This window comes from Anopheles coustani, chromosome 2 (genome assembly GCF_943734705.1).
Source record: "Anopheles coustani chromosome 2, idAnoCousDA_361_x.2, whole genome shotgun sequence".
Taxonomy (NCBI): Eukaryota; Metazoa; Arthropoda; class Insecta; order Diptera; family Culicidae; genus Anopheles; species Anopheles coustani.
The window spans coordinates 20,898,046-20,915,038 of NC_071289.1; the positions used below are offsets into that span (position 1 = coordinate 20,898,046).

Sequence of the window (16,993 nt, forward strand, 5' to 3'; positions counted from 1 at the left end):
CAATGTCTTTGCGCTGGGTTCATGGTGGCGAAGAACTACTAGAAGCCTGTCTGTGTTTTTTGAAACAGAATTATGAGCAACACCGCAGATGTGCGTTTCCACCGGCGTTGGTGCGCTCTTGGACACTTCTCGGTTGACTGGCAATGCGAGAAGTTCTCGACGTCGACGGCGACGACCCTAGAGTGAAATATTTCGTTTCTCGGCCATTTTTCGGAGTGCCGGGCAACGAACTCGGCCCACCATTTCGTTCTGGTGGAGCTTACCGTGAGGTTGAGTCATGATGGAAAGGCTGAACCGCACGCGTCAGTCCCGCGATCAGACCGGAAGTTTGCACGCGGAAGAAGGTCGGGTCGGAGGACGGTTGGAAAGTCATAAAGAGGATCATTAAAAAATGGTACCGAGTTGGGTTACAGTCCCCGCTATGGATAAGTGAAGCTGCTGTCCATTAAACTCTAGAATGAAAACAGCGTAGAAGAATCTACTTCATTGTTTCACACGGGGCGAGTCTGGAAACCCGTTTGTCACTTTAATAAACGGAATGTAGTTAATCACACATTTCTTATGAAACTCTTTCTTATTCATCCTAAAATATTTTTGTACAAAGTTTACGAGAAACGAAACGAGAATTGAATTTGTAAATTTCCAGGTTTCCATTTGACGATAATTTTAAACACAAATCCTCTGCCATTTAATTCTGTTTTAATTTAAAATTAGTCAAGACGAACCAAAGCACCTATATCGCCAGCAAACTAAGACATCAGTATCTCTCTCTGATTGGCCAGTTGTTCGTTATGGTAGCATCATTTAATGGGAAAGACCAAGAAAAACCTTAAACACACAGGACGAGCATTTGCATAACACACAAAAAGATGCTCCACGCTGAACGGTTGCGATAAGGGAGCCGGTTTGGCCACGTTTTTGGTGATTTTTACTCAACACACATACTCCACCCCGCGCCTCGTGTCGTACCATCGGGCAGAGAGCCGCTTCCAGCATACCATCGTTGCGAACCGCATCATCCACCGCGAGAAGACACATGTACACTTTGCTTCGGCGGACGGTTGCCTGGATCGGCCACTTCACGCCGGAGCTCTTCAGTGCGGGTAAATATTAAAACTAAACTGAAGAAAATAGTAAAAAACAACCAACCACAAGCACACAAAAACCCCGCCGAGGGGAAGGAGCGGGAACGGTAAAAGAAAACGGCACTGATATGCTCAACGGTAAGTGAGTGAACTGTAGCTCATGGGAAAAAACAGCACCGGAGAGAGTGGGAAGCGAAGAAAAGTGTACGGAGAGGAAAATCATTTTCATGGTCATTGAAGGAAATTTGTTCACGGTGCACAGGTGCGTGGAAGAATATTTGATTACCGAACTAAGGCAGCTGCGCGGCGTTACAAAGTGGTGTTGGGAAGTGGGTAAAAGGTGTGAAGTAAAGATGAGGTATTCATTAAGAATTATAACAATTGGCATCTAAACGTTTTTTTTCTTTTCTGCGTTGGTTTAAAAATATTTCAAAACACAGTATACGACAAATTTGTTCCTTGTTTATCTGATTCAAAATTTGCAAACGTTTGTAAACCCTAGTTTCGTCACCTAGTTTCCTATAAATCGAACTTCGATTCTTCGATCGAAATGGAGAGGAAGGTTTAAAAGTGAATGAAAACAAAAAACCACGTGGGAAGCAGAGCGGGTTGTGCTCATTCAATTAGTCGCTCGAGAGTGTCCATCGGTAGGAGTGAGGTAAACTACCGATCCAAGTGAAGTAAGGATTGTGGCCGAGTTGTTGCAACTCGCCAACTAAACCTAACATTGATCGTTTTCATAAATGTGTTGAGCTACGGTACCCGGAGATGATGGGTCCGGGGGGTGGCTTGGGTGTCAATGTTTAACAATTTAATTATGAGCTGTGGTTGTTAAAATAATTGCTTCACGTATCCATTTCAACACTTCAGCCGGATGAGGAACGGCAGCCCGTTGCGCGTCTTGTGTTGGTGTCGAATTAAACGCAACCCGCCATCAAGTGAAAATGACAGTCTCCGGAGGAGACAGACAGACAGGCAGGAAACCTTGTGTGTGTGTTTGGAGCGTAGGGTGGAGTCTGCCCGACGTAGTCGGAGGCCACCAATGCATTGATAGACAAGCATAACCGTACAGCACGGCAAAACAAAAAAAAAATTGGTCGAACCAGAGGATAAATCAAGAATTGAGCTCACAGAATGCCCGGGTAGTCATAGTTCATTGGAGGGTAGATATGACTACACTCGCCGTAACGGCCTTCGATTTCACATATTGTACAGCAAATCTAGGAATTGCACTAATGGAAACACGACTGACCACAATCTGTTGGTTCAAGTGAGGAAACGGCACTCCCGAATGTTCACAGTCAGTATCGTACGTCTGTGACATTTCAACCCACGCACGAAATAGTTCAGAGACACCCAGAATCACCAGAGAAACCCCAGAAAGACCGAAGAGTGAAACATGGAGTTGGTCGGAGGTCTAGAATAAATTTCTAGAGTAAGTACTATCGTAAGCTTATTCGTTTATACTTAACCTTTATTTCAAACAGCTAGAATTATTCGCACACTTCTTATTCTCATATACAGGAAATACTCGTTTCTAATAGAAGTCAAGATCACCCTTCATGAGTATGCACTTGAGTAACACGCGGTTTTCCTTGCACTTCAGAACCCTTGAAAGGGGAACGCTCTGCAAATGAAAAGCGAAAGTTATCAAATCACGTGTTGTAATATCTATTCCCATTTGCTCGCATGCTTCGCATTGTTGAGTTATAAATCCTTTCATTCATTCGATTATAAACAGCATGTGGTTACTATCGCATGCTCAAAGGCAAGATCAACACGATCATGGGGCCACTCCCCGGCCGGGAACTTACTTCGTGACCAACACACACACACACCACCTCACGTTCCCGTTCGCTCGTAGGGAATCCCTTTTTCGGAGCTCGCAACACGAGCACGAGCTCATACAATCATATGCTCCCCTTTCCGAGTTATGCTCGCCCGCTTGGGTGTTTCGTTTGCGTCCGAAAATGGATGGATGGTAGCGCACTTTTCGGCGCCTTAAGCGACACACCAGCGCCGGCGACGACGACGAGAAGAACGCGCCGGTCGATGGGAAGAAAACATAAATCACGATCACGAGCGATCACTTCGATGGTCGCGTGTGCAGGTCCTGCAGTTGTTACCGGCCGCCGTAAAAGGGTTTGCGGCGAACGAGAGTCCTCTTGGCGGTTTTGGGTTGAGGAAAAAAGGGAAAAAAGGTTATGTTGCACGAACAGAGCTAGCGAACGACTGGAAGAGACAAACATACACAAAACGCAAATAAAACTCTCGATTTCACTTTCCTTTTCCGAGCGGTCGGGGGAGATGACTGCACTTCTGGAGTGGAGGGAAAACCCTCCGCACGGCGTGTCAACATCTCCCGAAATGGTTTGCTTCTTGCGATTTCACGTCCATGCGGCGTACAACCCTATTGGAACATTGGGGCAACTCCAAAAATCGTTCCATCGTTCGTAGTTATGATTTCGGCGACAAGATTAGTCCCGCCATTGGGTGGAGAAAACATGGAGAAATCTCCCATAGTAACAAGCGGTGCACGATTTCGGACCCAAACGGGAAGGTCCCTTGCGCCGTTGATCGGTTCGGTGCTTCAATGTTAAAAAAAGGAAAACATTCACAAGCACTCGAGAAATTGGCTCAGAGCGCTTAGTTTGATGTACACATTTACGATGCACCGCATGATCATAAGCAGCACCGCGCATTAGATCACATAACAACCATGTGAAGGACGGACAGCTGTTCCCCACTGCATTCGTACCATTACGATGCCACCCATCAGGTGGTTGCCAGCTTTCCCCGATTTTCTTGCGACCAGTTTATTGATCGACAAAATTGGACAAAATTGTCACAAAATGATTTACGTTGTCGTCCACCGACATGAAGAAGATGATGGTGGTGATGATTCCAATGATCACCGGAAGCAATCAAACTTCCGACCCGAATGCGCGAGTGGAAGACAAAACACCAACGGGCGCTTCCCGGCTGAGCTCCAGAACAAAATGCTAAAAATGTTCGTCCCAAAGAATAGAATGTGGGATGAAAACTCATTTCGCTCGGAAGTGGAACGGACAAAAAGAAGAGTTTTAACGACGCCCAGCTCATGGCAATCTGTGATGGTTAGCAGACACCCGGAGAAAATATGAATAGCTGTTGGTTTTTGTCAGAGCGTCAAGTGGGATCTAAATGCGGCCGACACCACTTACATGGACGTGGAACTTGGTGCAGAGGTGAGTGAAACAATTCCGTTCATTATAGGTCGCATCAGCTGTGTTATTCACTTGAGCTTAAAAACACATTTTAATTAATGACCAGCTGTAAATTATTTTTAATTTATGATATCTCTTAAAGAACAATTGAATGAACACAGTAACAGATTCAACTACCATCTTAAATTTGGTAGCACAACTCTCAGAGATTGAAAAAAATGTTTCGGAATAAAAACTATCCAATTCTTCATTCTAAAGCCTTCGAGTCCAACCTATATAATATGCAGGAAGTGTACGTTCAACCCAAAACTGTGTCAGATCTAAATCTTCTCAATCATCATTAACTCAATGCTGTAGAACAAACTATTGACTTTATTGGCATTCGATTTTTGGAACCATTCAACCGAAACTGGACCTAGGCGGAATGTCTCATAATCACTCAGTATCGTTCTGCTTGAAAGGAGTTTCATATGAAACCAAACACTGAAGCAAACAACAAACATTAGACCACGTTTGGACTGAGTGTTGCTGGGTGTGAGGTAGTTTCGAATTTCCGTTCGACACAATCTCGTTTGAAATTTGTTCCTCACAAATAAACTACAGACATATGGCTTGGTATGTTTGGTAAACAGCACATGATCTCCTAAGATATTAGTCAATGAACTCATGAGGCAACAACCTAACAAGAAAAGTGTTTCTAGAGGAAAAGTATCGACACATTTCGCTGGAAATGCAAAACCGACTGGCGCCGAATTCGGACGAACGAAGGACCACTTTTTACGGAAGCAAAAAAAAGAACCAACCTACGTTCGGTTCGAACATGCCATAATCGTTATGCAAATTATGCAAATAGCAAACGCATGGCTTGCAGCAAAAAAAGAAACGGCATGGACATGGGAGCACGGCATTACCACCATAAACCGAGCTACAGAAAATCTGTTTCTTCTTACACGAGGAATTTTATAATTATAACTTCCGATGACGATTAGAATCTAGCGGGACTTTACAATGTTGCTTAACTTTCTCACTTTCTTTTCGAGCGTGGCTGATTGGGGCGTGCATTTACTTTTCTGCCAATGAATTATTGCGCGGTTTCGTTTAATTTCACTTCGACCACTCCTGCACGAGAGGTGGAATAATATTAGTAACTATTGGATGTGGTTTAAACGCCCAAGGGAAGGCGTACAATTCATATCTCAATGGGATTCATTGGTTTCAACGATGAGAAGATGGAAAAAATACTGCGCAGTGAAAATTATGAAAATATTATTTGCAACCAACAGGAACTATTTTCTACAACTTTTCACCGAACAGCAGCAAGCGGACGGAACTGCTTGATCACAATGCACCAACATTTATATCCGCAAAATGCAAATGCATCGCCGCGCTATCTTTTGTTGTGTAAAGTAGGAGCGGAGATTTATTTCCATCGCTGCTGGCCAACCTGCAAAATAAGTAATGCCCATTGAAAATCGTGATGGCGGCAAATATCTAACGCTCGGTCACCACCAGTCAAACAGGCCTTCCGCTGATGGTGTGGTAACAAATGCTAATCAACTTCCCTTTTTTCCGGAGTGAGCTTTTCCGACTGTGCACAATTTTAAGGGCAGGCAGCAAGCGAAAACTTTAATGATGATCTCGGATACCATCGAAGGCATCGGGAGGTTGGTATATTTATAGCCTAAAAACCCCTTAACAAAACTATTTGTATACATTAAATGGGGAAGGGGAATTAAAATTAAACCCAAAGTTTTATGAAGAACACACCACAGCAAAGCTGAAAGCGATGATCGATAGTATCGATAATTAGAAAAGCCTCATTTATGGTTGCTTTTCTTTTTTCTTTCCCATGTTTCCCTACGCCCAGGCTTTTGCTATCGATATAGTGAAGCATCGGCGGGACACTGATATGATCAGAAAATCGCGTAAATGATCCGTGGCCAGTTCGATGAGCTATCGCAAGACACTTGTAAAAGGCATGGTTCGTTTCACCGGATCAGATGTTGTCGTTGCGTCATCTCTGGTTGGATCAAGATACAATCGTATTTCGTAACAACCATGCGGATTAGCTTAACCGTACAGCTTGGCCTATTTATTGGCTTGAAGCGAAATTGGTAACGTATCAGCGAAATTAACATAACGGTTATGAAAATAAGAAATATTTATTGTTTCAAACTTATTTGAAACCTTGAATTCAAATAATGCATTAAACACATTTTTGTTGTAAATCTAATTCCACCAACGAAATTCACAACATGAACTCTACACTCAATGTAGAGAACCATCGCTAGCACATCACGTCACATGTCGAGAGATGAAGATATCGAAATGAATGCTGTCTCAAGGAACTCGCCTCCCACTACAACAGTCTACTGGCACTGAAACTATATGCGGTGCATCAATGCAAGTCACGATGCATCACCTTCAAAAGTAACCCGGCCAACGCATCGGTGTCGCACATCTTCATCGAGAACGTAAACATGCAAATTTGTAGCCGCCATTCTCAGGAAAATTTATTTCGTTTTTTTTTTCTAAAGGATTCGAAGTTTTGCGCTTCAGAAAACGAGTGTCAGAATCACCGTGAACCCATATACGAGAAATTGATGGTGCCCATCAACACATTGATTAATAGTGCGCACTCGTGAGTGAGTTGAAGATGCAATTTAAGGTCACTTTAAACTCCCACACTTGTTAAAACAACCATCGTAAGAAGTAAAATATGAAACTATTCTTTAAAGCGAGCCAAGAAAGAAAGCTCCCTATCGACCGAACTCCGCCACAAAAGAAAATAATTGAACGTTTTCTTCTCCAGCTTTTGTAAAACGGTGCACCTAATAAATTAACAATTAATCAAACCTAGACAGCAAAGTGGAGCAAACTAATGATGAAATAAGTACCCACCCCCGGGGTAAAAACGGTGAAGTTTTTGTTTCGTGTAGGAGTAGGAAACAACGAGCGGGAGTTATAAATTAATAAATAAACACAAAAAAGCACCCTTTCTTTAATGCAACCGCTTCCAAAACAATTCTCCACCGCGATATACGAAGTTGAAGGCGCGGTTCGTATTTTTCTCCTGCACGTCCAAGATAATTAACGACTGCGATCTGATTTACATACACTCCCCGCCCAGCGAAAAAAAAGAAAAGTTTACTTAAAGGAGAGAAGAAAAAAACATTCATCTCGGCATCCCATGAGCGAACTAAAACAAAGCGAGATGGTGGATTCGAGCGAAAACGAATCTTTCAATAACTAGCCGCAATTTCCATTCGATTGGCGGTCGCGGTGAACGTAATAAGACAGACAGCCGTCAATTAATTCCGATCCGGTGCCGAACCGAGCGCGCAAGGGTTGGTTGTTACGCCGTGATTTCGGAAAATTCCCCCTCCCCAAAAAAGAGCGATTTTTCTTTTGCATTCAGCATCCGCACCCGCACAAGAGTGACAGATAGGCGGTGGAGAGAAAAAAGCGAAGTAAATAGCTTCGCTTAAATGCAATTAGTGAGCAGATGAGATTTGGCTCTTCTGGGATAATGGAATATGCTGTAAACTATAGATCAATTCTATAGATATGCTTCAAAATGAAAACGGTATGCGCAACTTGACAGGTCCCGAAGTTAAACGGAAGTTGTTTAGTAGAGAAAAACAAACTTCTCGAGGCTTTTCTATTCGCAGGTGTAAATGCAAATGTTTGCAGCAAAAGCACCCAGTAGGAAAGAGAAGTTGAAGGGTGCTGACGGCTGACACTAAACAACACTAAAAAAGACTCGAAAGAAATGCTGCACAAGCTGGAAATCCATTCCACCCACTGGCCTCCCGTCGGTGCGACGTTTGTCATGTTAATGCATTACGTCTTTGCCCCGCCGTCCATTGCCATTATCATCGGGAAACATTGGGTGGACAATTAAGGAGGGCAGCAAGTGAACTGGCCGTGTTTGGAGGACAGCTTCCAGCTGGCGGCTAAGGTGGGACGCCCTGGACACCAAGGGCGTGAGGTAACCTTTTGCCAGATATGACTTGGGTTCGCTTTCGTGCGGCTCCCAGCTGATGGTCAGGTGTATTTCCTGTTATACTTTAAACGTATAGCAAGAAATTAGTCTTAATAGCATTGAAGTGAGAATGCGTGTTTAGATTTTCTCTTTGTCTCTCAAATAAATTCTTGTCTACACAGATATACAACCGACAATTGTGTAAGTGGAAGTAAAATCAATCATTTACCATCTCATGCTACGCAGCGATAGAAATGAGACGTCGCCTAAAAGCCTTGTTCATTTCCCAAAAGCATCAATACTCATCAATCAACAACGAACCGCGCGGCTCATGAGACCGAGCTGCCCTTTCGCATCGCCATCGACATGAGATCCAAAGTTCTCGAACTTACCGCACAACTTTGCGCTGAAGACTGCATGAGTCGTCAAATTGGCGGTGAGAACGAAGAGATTCTTGAAGGACGTTTTTTTGGAAAATACCACCCCTTCTGTTCGCCTATCAGACGTTTCACTTCAAACCGATGCACATTAGGAAATATCAACCATGTTAGGCTGAATGCACGGTTTTCTTTCGTTCCCTTCGCGATACCCCAACCCGGTTGATTGATGGATGACCATTTAGATGTTTCCTAAAACGGGACTCACCGCAAGAGATGGTAAAACTCTAGGACTACGGGGTGGAGAAAAAAAAAACTAGGACACCTCCTAACTCCATTCTCTACTTCGACACACCGTCGTAGGTCGAAAGGTTCGGGGATCATCAGGTTGCATGCATCGTCGTCGTCGTCGTCGTGTGTCACGCCTCTGGAGTTCGACGCGAAGCCCCGAAAACTGGAGCACTGCCCGGCCCAACGAGCGTGCGAGCGATGTAAAGCGCAAACGTACGACTGTGCCATGTGGGTACAGCGAAATAAACCTGATTCTCGGGTAGCATTCCATTTAGCTGACGAGCCCCAGCGGTCGCGACCATATGGCAAGACCAGAAGGTATGTTTTTCCCCCCGCTTATCCTGCGGCTATGTACATGTCATCCGAATCGGTGAACCGTAGTCCACCCCTGGACGGGTTGCCCCGAAGACGCCGGAGCATATGGGCATGGGTCGTAACGTTCCAACAACTCGAAGGCGGTGGCTTCGGCGTCCCGTAAGCTTACGCAACACGTCGAAAACAACCGGGGACAACCGCGCCGCTGTTGACAAAGTCTGCGAAGGCTGATCAAGTTATGTGACCTGTCCCTTGATCCGTGCGACGGGCGTGTGTGAGTGGAAAACCCCGAGCACAGGTGGACGGAAACGTGAGAAACCGTTCTCGAAGCGCGGTAAGGTTTTTTTCCGTTGTTAAGGTTGAGAAGGATAAAGAAAGGAAAGCCGGGCAAAAGTTGTAACGAGTTGTTAAGCAAATAATTCTTATTTTTACACCTAAAGTCATACATTTTGCACTCAATAAAGCAACTAAATGGTGAAGTTACATTTCCACCTCTTCGGCAGTAGTCGCCTTACGTTCGGATGTAGCTTTACTTTCATTCAGAACTTATCACATCATTCCTTTAATGGCAGTATCATAATAAACACCATTTTACGCATGACATCCATAAACAAAGTGTTGAAGGGACAAAAACAGAATCAACCACACCACAAAAAATGCGTCAAAGAGACAAGATAACGTCCCGCAAAACGAAAAGAGCTCCCATGCAAGACATCAACACGTCGTTTTGCGACGCCGTAAAATCTTGCTGGTGTCGTATAAATGTTCTACCGTCCAGGTAGGTGGTTTGGCATGCTATCACCGAGAAAGAGGCGCCAGGTTTGGGAGGTCGAAAAAGAAAACAGAACTCATATCCGCACACCGAAAACAGGTACATGTGCGATAAGCAGCAACCGTGCGATAGAGACCGAAACAAAATAATGAGCGCTTTCGGAGACGTCAAATATTTTACACGGTTGCTAAATAACCTGACAAGTTATCAAGTTCAATTGATAACATGACCGTGGCGACGTGGTAGTGGAAGAAAACGTGCCGATCGGTCGCACTGACAAAATAAAACTACGAGACCCACTATCAAAGGTTACTGGTGAGTGAACCCGGGTGATAACCTTTACCGGGCGAGCGTGGCATTGAAAATAAATGAATGATTTGAACCGAAAAACGTTCGAAAACAACGTTGCACCCGGCTTTCCTCTGCCGAGAGATCCGAGCCACCTGAACAACCGGAGGTGGAGAAAAGAGATGTCCATAATCGAATACAGCCGCGCGGGAACGAAACCACCAGCGAAAGGAAAAAGTTTTCCATGAATTTTCCAGGCCAGTAAAAGTAAGGTAATTTCGTGTGAGAAATACCCGGAGCCTGGCATCGCTAGAAAAACCAGATGCTGTTCGTTTTAAAAGCAACACCTCAAGCCAGAAAAAACTGCTTTGAACTGGAAGGAAAAGAAAAGCCAACCCTATCAGATCGCAACGTAGTAAGCAACGGGGTTTTCTGTTCGATCTTGCTCAGCACGCGAACTTGGCTTTTTTCCTCGCCTTAAACCACGAACCTGCCTTTAGCCATCTCCATAAGGGAGAGACAAAATTAGGGTTAATTCAATTGTTTCAGACGCTTTTCTCCTATTACAACTCGTTTAATGGCTCATTTTGTGAACTTTCGGTTCTTAACTGGAGCTTCTAATTGCGACCAACCGCGAGGTCCAAACCGAAACGATGTTTTACATTACTGAGCTAAGGTCGTCGTTATTTCGTCAACGATGTCAAACGTGATGTAGAGGTTGGCATGGCTTAATTGAATTAATTCTTTCACGCGGTCAGCCAATCGTTCTAATTGGTGACGTAAAATTAAATAGTTGTATTAACTGGCAAATGACAAACAACACGCTCGATGCATGCATACACAAGAAAAACAAGTTTGATTACATAAATGACACCAATTAGTTACATTGGGGAGCTGATTGTTCGGAAATAAAACAATAATTTGCCAGCTTATGATACTTATCAGCTGGTAGTACGAAAAACTAGCGCCAGCGGGGTTTCTTTTTGGTATAAATAGCGCAGAAACGATTGCCGCCCCATAAACCTGTACCAGCGTGTTACACTGTCGGTAACTTTTTAAAGACAACCCCGGGGGGAGGCCAATTAGAAGAGGTGTGTGCAATAAACATTGTTCGGTCACTTATCGCATAATCAATCCAACCGACTTTTCACCGTTCCCTCGAAACTGTTCGACCATCTGTGCGCCGATTGTACTTTTTTCAATTCCAATAAACTTACTTGATTACAACGGATGTAATCCATGGCGATAGCGTTGCGTGGGATGACCACCAGGCTGTTGTACGGTGTCGCATCAGAGGCCGGTGAATGACTTCACTTGGCAGCAACCCAGAGGAAGATTTTATAAAAAACCGTCACCTCTTTGCTTCGCGTTAAATTAACCCTTCATTATCACTGCGTAGAAGAGGAGGATGGTTTCACTTTAAAATAACTGCTCGTAAATTCGTTTCGGTACTTTACAGTTGGGGCGAACTCAAAACCGAAGTGAATTATTTTTTCTCATCATTATTTTTCACACTCACTTCTGGTTGTGCATACCGATCGGACACATCACCAATGATACTAACTCACACCGGATTCTTCCCATCCGTTCCCTTTTGCTCTCTTCCGGTTGAATCGAGTGGTGGAGAAGCGAATTTATTTATAACATTTGTATGCAAAAGATCGACTACGAATCGATCCCACTTCACTAAGAAGTTTGTTGTTCCAAAATGTTCTATTTTTTCTCTTTGTGGACCAATTTAGTACAATCACAAACCACTTACCACTTTCACTGTCTAACTCTAACCAAATATTTTGACCGATTTGCAACACATTGGTGGTTGAGGGAAAACTTTCCTTTTCCACCCGATCGGATCCGATCGTGCGCCCTCCGAGAAACCCACGATCTGTTTCGTTTGGAGGAAACGGAAAACAACCCCCAAATAGTGCATCAAAACAAACCGCGCTGTGAGCTGCCAAACTGTGGACGTCGAAAAGATCGCACTAACACCACACTTCCACCACTTGTAGTTAGAACGATAAATCACCCTTCGCGGCGCTTGTCAACGTGCGGAAAAGGGGTAAAAATAGGGAACGTCAAACGCCCACCTATCGCTCGTAACGACGAGACGTTTGTGTTGTCGCCGTCCGGTAAATACGGTTGACACCATCACACATTCCGGGGGTCGGTTTGCTTTATCGATTGGTAACGGCGTACGTGTACTCGCAGGTTCTTCCACGTGGCGACGATTGGGGGAGAAAAAAACTAGCCACCCGCAAAAAGGGCCACCCTCGGGGGGCGGGGAGGAGCGGGAAGTTCGGCCCGAATCGGAACGCGCTCTCGACACGACGCACTATCACCGACGTTACCGGCGCAGTGACGATACGGTACTGGTGCACAGGGACGGCCCGCTCCGTTGTTGTTGCGCCGGGGACGGTGAGGGTTTTTTGTTTTTCCGTTCCACAGTCACTTCTTCTTCTTCCTCTGCGGCTTCTTTGCCGTGGCGCCCGCAGCGCAATGTGCATTGACGCCGAAGCCCGCGTTCCGCCACCAGGGAGGGTGCAGTCTCACCCCGCGGCGTGGTTGGGAAAAGTAGTGGCGTTATTTCGCCCCGTTCGCCGACGAAAAACTGACCCAGCTTCAACCCAGCGAGCGAGCGCAAAGTACGAAAGGCGGACCGAGCGGTTCGTTTTTTGCGTCGCAAATTGTCTCTTTCGTCTCTTTGAGGTTTGAGGCGGTAAAAGACACTCTCTTTTAGCTCTCCGTCCTGCGAGGGTTATTTATGCCTAAGTTCATCTGTGCCGCCACAAAACTTTCCATCCACCCCTCACAGACCATCGCTCACAGTAGGTTCACTCGCGCGGCGCAACTCCTACAGCGTCGAACTGCTTTTGGTTTTCCCTTTCGAAAAAAGTTCACCCCCACCTTCGGCTGCAACGGGGGGTGCACACCCCACAGGTTTGCGTGTCTGCCAAAACCGACCGACCCACACTGCGCCAAACGAAACCCGTGTGCCGATCGCCTTCTGCCGCAGAACGGAACGAACCCTTCGATGGTGAAAATTCGCGGTTTGGGATCGCGAGCACCGAACACTGACTGGGCGATCACGCTCACGCCGTGCCGTGGTTCCCCCCCTTGTGCGCTCCGCTTGACGGCGTTACTATCATCTCCCCATGATCAGCTGTCATTATCGTGCATGCCGATGATGCCGGGTAGGGCCGGAAGGGGCGCTAGGGGGTGCGCAGATCAACGATCGAGAGGCCCGAGTGAGAGAACGGAAAAGAGAGAACGAGACATTCCACGGTAAGGGCGTGTGAGAGTGCGCGCTGGAGGCAACCATATGGTACGGGGGAAAGATTTGGAAGCCGAGGGGACCGGGTCCCTCCTCCGGTCGACCTGCGCGGTCATGTCCGTTGGAGCGCGGCTCCGGGGGTTGCACGGGGGAAACCTTGCAATTAGGGGAATCCGAAACGAACGTAATAACGGTCGCAGCGGGATGATGAATACTTTCCCTTTTCGGGAGGGATCGCAAAATATTCGAGCAGTCTGCGTAGACCTGAGGTCCGGTGGTTCGGCAACAACTCATATTGAAACATGAAACAATAAGTGGAACTAAATTTGAAACATGTTGAAACTGTTCCTATTCACTCCAAAACTTCTCATTTTTCCACATCAGTGAGCTAAAACCAATTTTCAAAACCGTTCAGTCAGAGACGCTGCAGAAACAATTCCAATCTGTATATAACAAAAATTCATATGACAATTTCACCACTTTTCTGATTTACATACTCCTTTCCTACGACTACGAGTAGTCAAATAGCAAAACTGAAGCAGACAAGGACACGAACGGTCAACATACCACCAGCACCAGAAGTATGTGCTGTACCGGAACAAAAGAAACTGACGCCCACCGGGAATGGAACAGAAATGTTCCCCGGGAAAAAAGTGGGCGTCCGCGGGGAGTTCGAACCATTTGGGCCCTGCCCTACCCGGCATATTCAGATGAAACATCGTTCTGAAAACAGGTTTTATTTTTCTTCTCCTCTCCTTTAGTTTTATCGCCACCCAGTTGCATACCATTAGAGGAAGAAAGTGGTGGTTGCTGGGGACCTTTGCTCGTCAAGGTCGTTGGAAAATGTGTGCTTGTTTTATTGGAACATGGCACATGGTACAAGGCACATCGATTTATGTTAAGTATGAGGCCCGTGACGAGAATATGGAACGAGATAAAATTGTACAAGTCAATTTCTTATGTACATAAAAATGTTTTTAGCCTTACGGAGCATTTTTAGCGGTGATAACTTTGGCATAAATATGAAAATTGAAAATGCATCTTCCGGGAATGTAGTTGTAAAAAGGCTACCTCCAATGATAAACATCTTATAAACAGTTTCATTCAATTTCAACAGCTTAGTTTTATAATTTAATTAGATTAAAGTTAATTTTTCCTCTATTATGCCAGTTAGACCAGTCGTCGATCCAACTTAGCCGAGACACTTACCCTGTTGTTCAAGCCTTCGTCGTTCTTGCCGCGCTTCAAAGAGGGCGCTCGGATCACGTTCATCGCGTTCATGGTTGCTTTCTCTGTCACTCGTACGTGCCGGTCTGGTCTTTGACGAACTGACAACTACCCGGTTCAAGGTACATAAATGCCAGGTTGCGCTGTGCTTACTTTGACGTTTCAGTTGCAAAACGGCGCTGCGCAGAATCCCATTCCACAAGATGCGCGAACGAATCTATACACTGCGTTGGCTCGATCTCTCGCGATCACCTGTTGAGGTGCTCTATTCGGAAATCCTTCTATTGTACAGAACACCACAGAGAGCAGGTTCCATGGTCACGTGCCGGTTGCCGTGTTGCTGCTGCCTACCGGAACTTTAACTTTCAAACTATCTCCAACCGAAGATCGCATCTCGACCAGGCAGCTCGACGTGCCACACTAACATTCCATTTCTTTCCTGCTTTGGGCGCTCGGGGTGGTGACAACGAATGTTGGCGCCTGAAACGAAAGCGAAAAGGTTCGAAACATTACTCAACGATCTTGGGCGGAAGTGATACGTCTTAATTAGATCGAATTTCAGGTTAGGAAAGAATTAAACAGGAATCGAGTGTGTGGAAGCTAAAGTGAAAACAAACAGACGGATGCTTGATTTTACAATCTGTTTCCCATCGATCGAGAACTGGCACGGAAAAGTCGAACGGCGATTGCTCGTCGATATACGGAACGGAAATAAAGACGAATAGACGACAATAAAAGATCGATTATCCTTTTTTTATGGCACGAACGCTGCCTTCTTGGGAAATACTTGCACAACCACGGTTTCAACCGGCTCGATGCACGATGTGTAAACGGTTTTTAAAACTTCTTTTGCTAGAGTCATGCAACATTGGATGGTTTTCAAAGACCTCGTTTGGTTTCCGGGAAGCAGAACAGGTTCTTAATCCTCCTGTAGCTTGGCCCTAAATAAACACGGTTGCTCTGAGGATGGTAAACAAAGGCAAACAGCGACCAAACCGTTAAAAAGAGCTCCCAAGATTCGTCGCGGGCCATGTGTTGGCATCTGACGCCCATAGTGCTTGCGGTTTGCTTGCGTGACACTTTTATGGACTGTGCTGTTGGGCCCAACGAAAGTGGAGAGGAAGAGATACAGCCGAACTGAGTAGGGAATTCCATTCAAGGAGCCACATGAGATTTCGCAATCGCTTACAATTTTTGGTGGCTGTGAAAGGGAAGAAAGGTCAATCGCGTATTATGAACCGTCCATAAATTTGATAACAAACATTGCAAGATAAATCATCATAAAAACAGCGTCAACGGTTCATGGAAAGGAAACCAAATATATTTGGCGAGAAACGTTTTCTTCAAGAAGACGTTACGAGGTCGTACATATCTTTGAAGAGGTATATTTGCTTATCATTCGAAAATGAGTTCCAAACTTTACTCGCCTTGTAAAGGCGAGTGTTAAACATTTTTACATTCTAATTTACCATCGAATGAAATAACCATAGAAAGTGTTGTTGAAAAGAATTTTCCTAAATGGGGATTCTTACTAAATTGAACCGTGATTGAAAATCCAGAAAATTTGCCCTTAATTTCAAGAAGATTGAGAACATGAGGAAGACGAAAAATAAATGAAAAACGTCAAACCAATCAGAGAAAATTGATCCAAATTTCCAATCCCAAGAGAAGATGCTGCAGTGGTATGGAATGAAATCACATTGCAGAGCCGCCCAAGATGCCGGAAAATTATTCCGCCCAACAGCACTGACCTACGACAAATAAGAAAACCAAATCATCTTCTTCGATTCCGGGCGATTCCATCATCATCGTGACCTTGCCATGACTTTCGATCAACGACGGGATTTTACGACTGCGACCGGCGCACTTCGGGAGGGCTTTTCCTTTTCCGTGGTTGAGCACACTTATCACAGGCCCTTGAGAAAATTTGGTGTACTATGTACATGCCTTCTCGTGGCTGGAGGCGAAAAAGGTTAAGAAGGAGGATATTGGGCGAAGAAAGTCGAAGACGCCCTCGAAAGAAGGGGAATAATAATCGTCTGAAGGGCTGTATTTTCATCGCCATTTTTTTTTTTGCTTTTAGTTTGGGACACAGATTTCGTTCGTACAGCGAGGAGTTACTGCGAGGTGATAAACTATCCCCGTTGTCGTTGCTGACAGCAGCGCGGGAAATTTC

General features: G+C 45.1%; 1 protein-coding gene across 1 annotated transcript in view; it reads right to left on the bottom strand.

Moving 5' to 3' along the window:
• Positions 1-16,993, bottom strand: part of LOC131267652 (uncharacterized) — a 98,516-nt gene that overhangs the window by 45,712 nt on the left and 35,811 nt on the right. The window contains exon 3 of the mRNA XM_058270579.1: positions 14,800-15,297. Within this exon, the coding sequence (XP_058126562.1) occupies positions 14,800-14,871 (72 nt within the window). The 5' untranslated portion in view covers positions 14,872-15,297. The remainder of the gene's footprint in view (positions 1-14,799; positions 15,298-16,993) is intronic.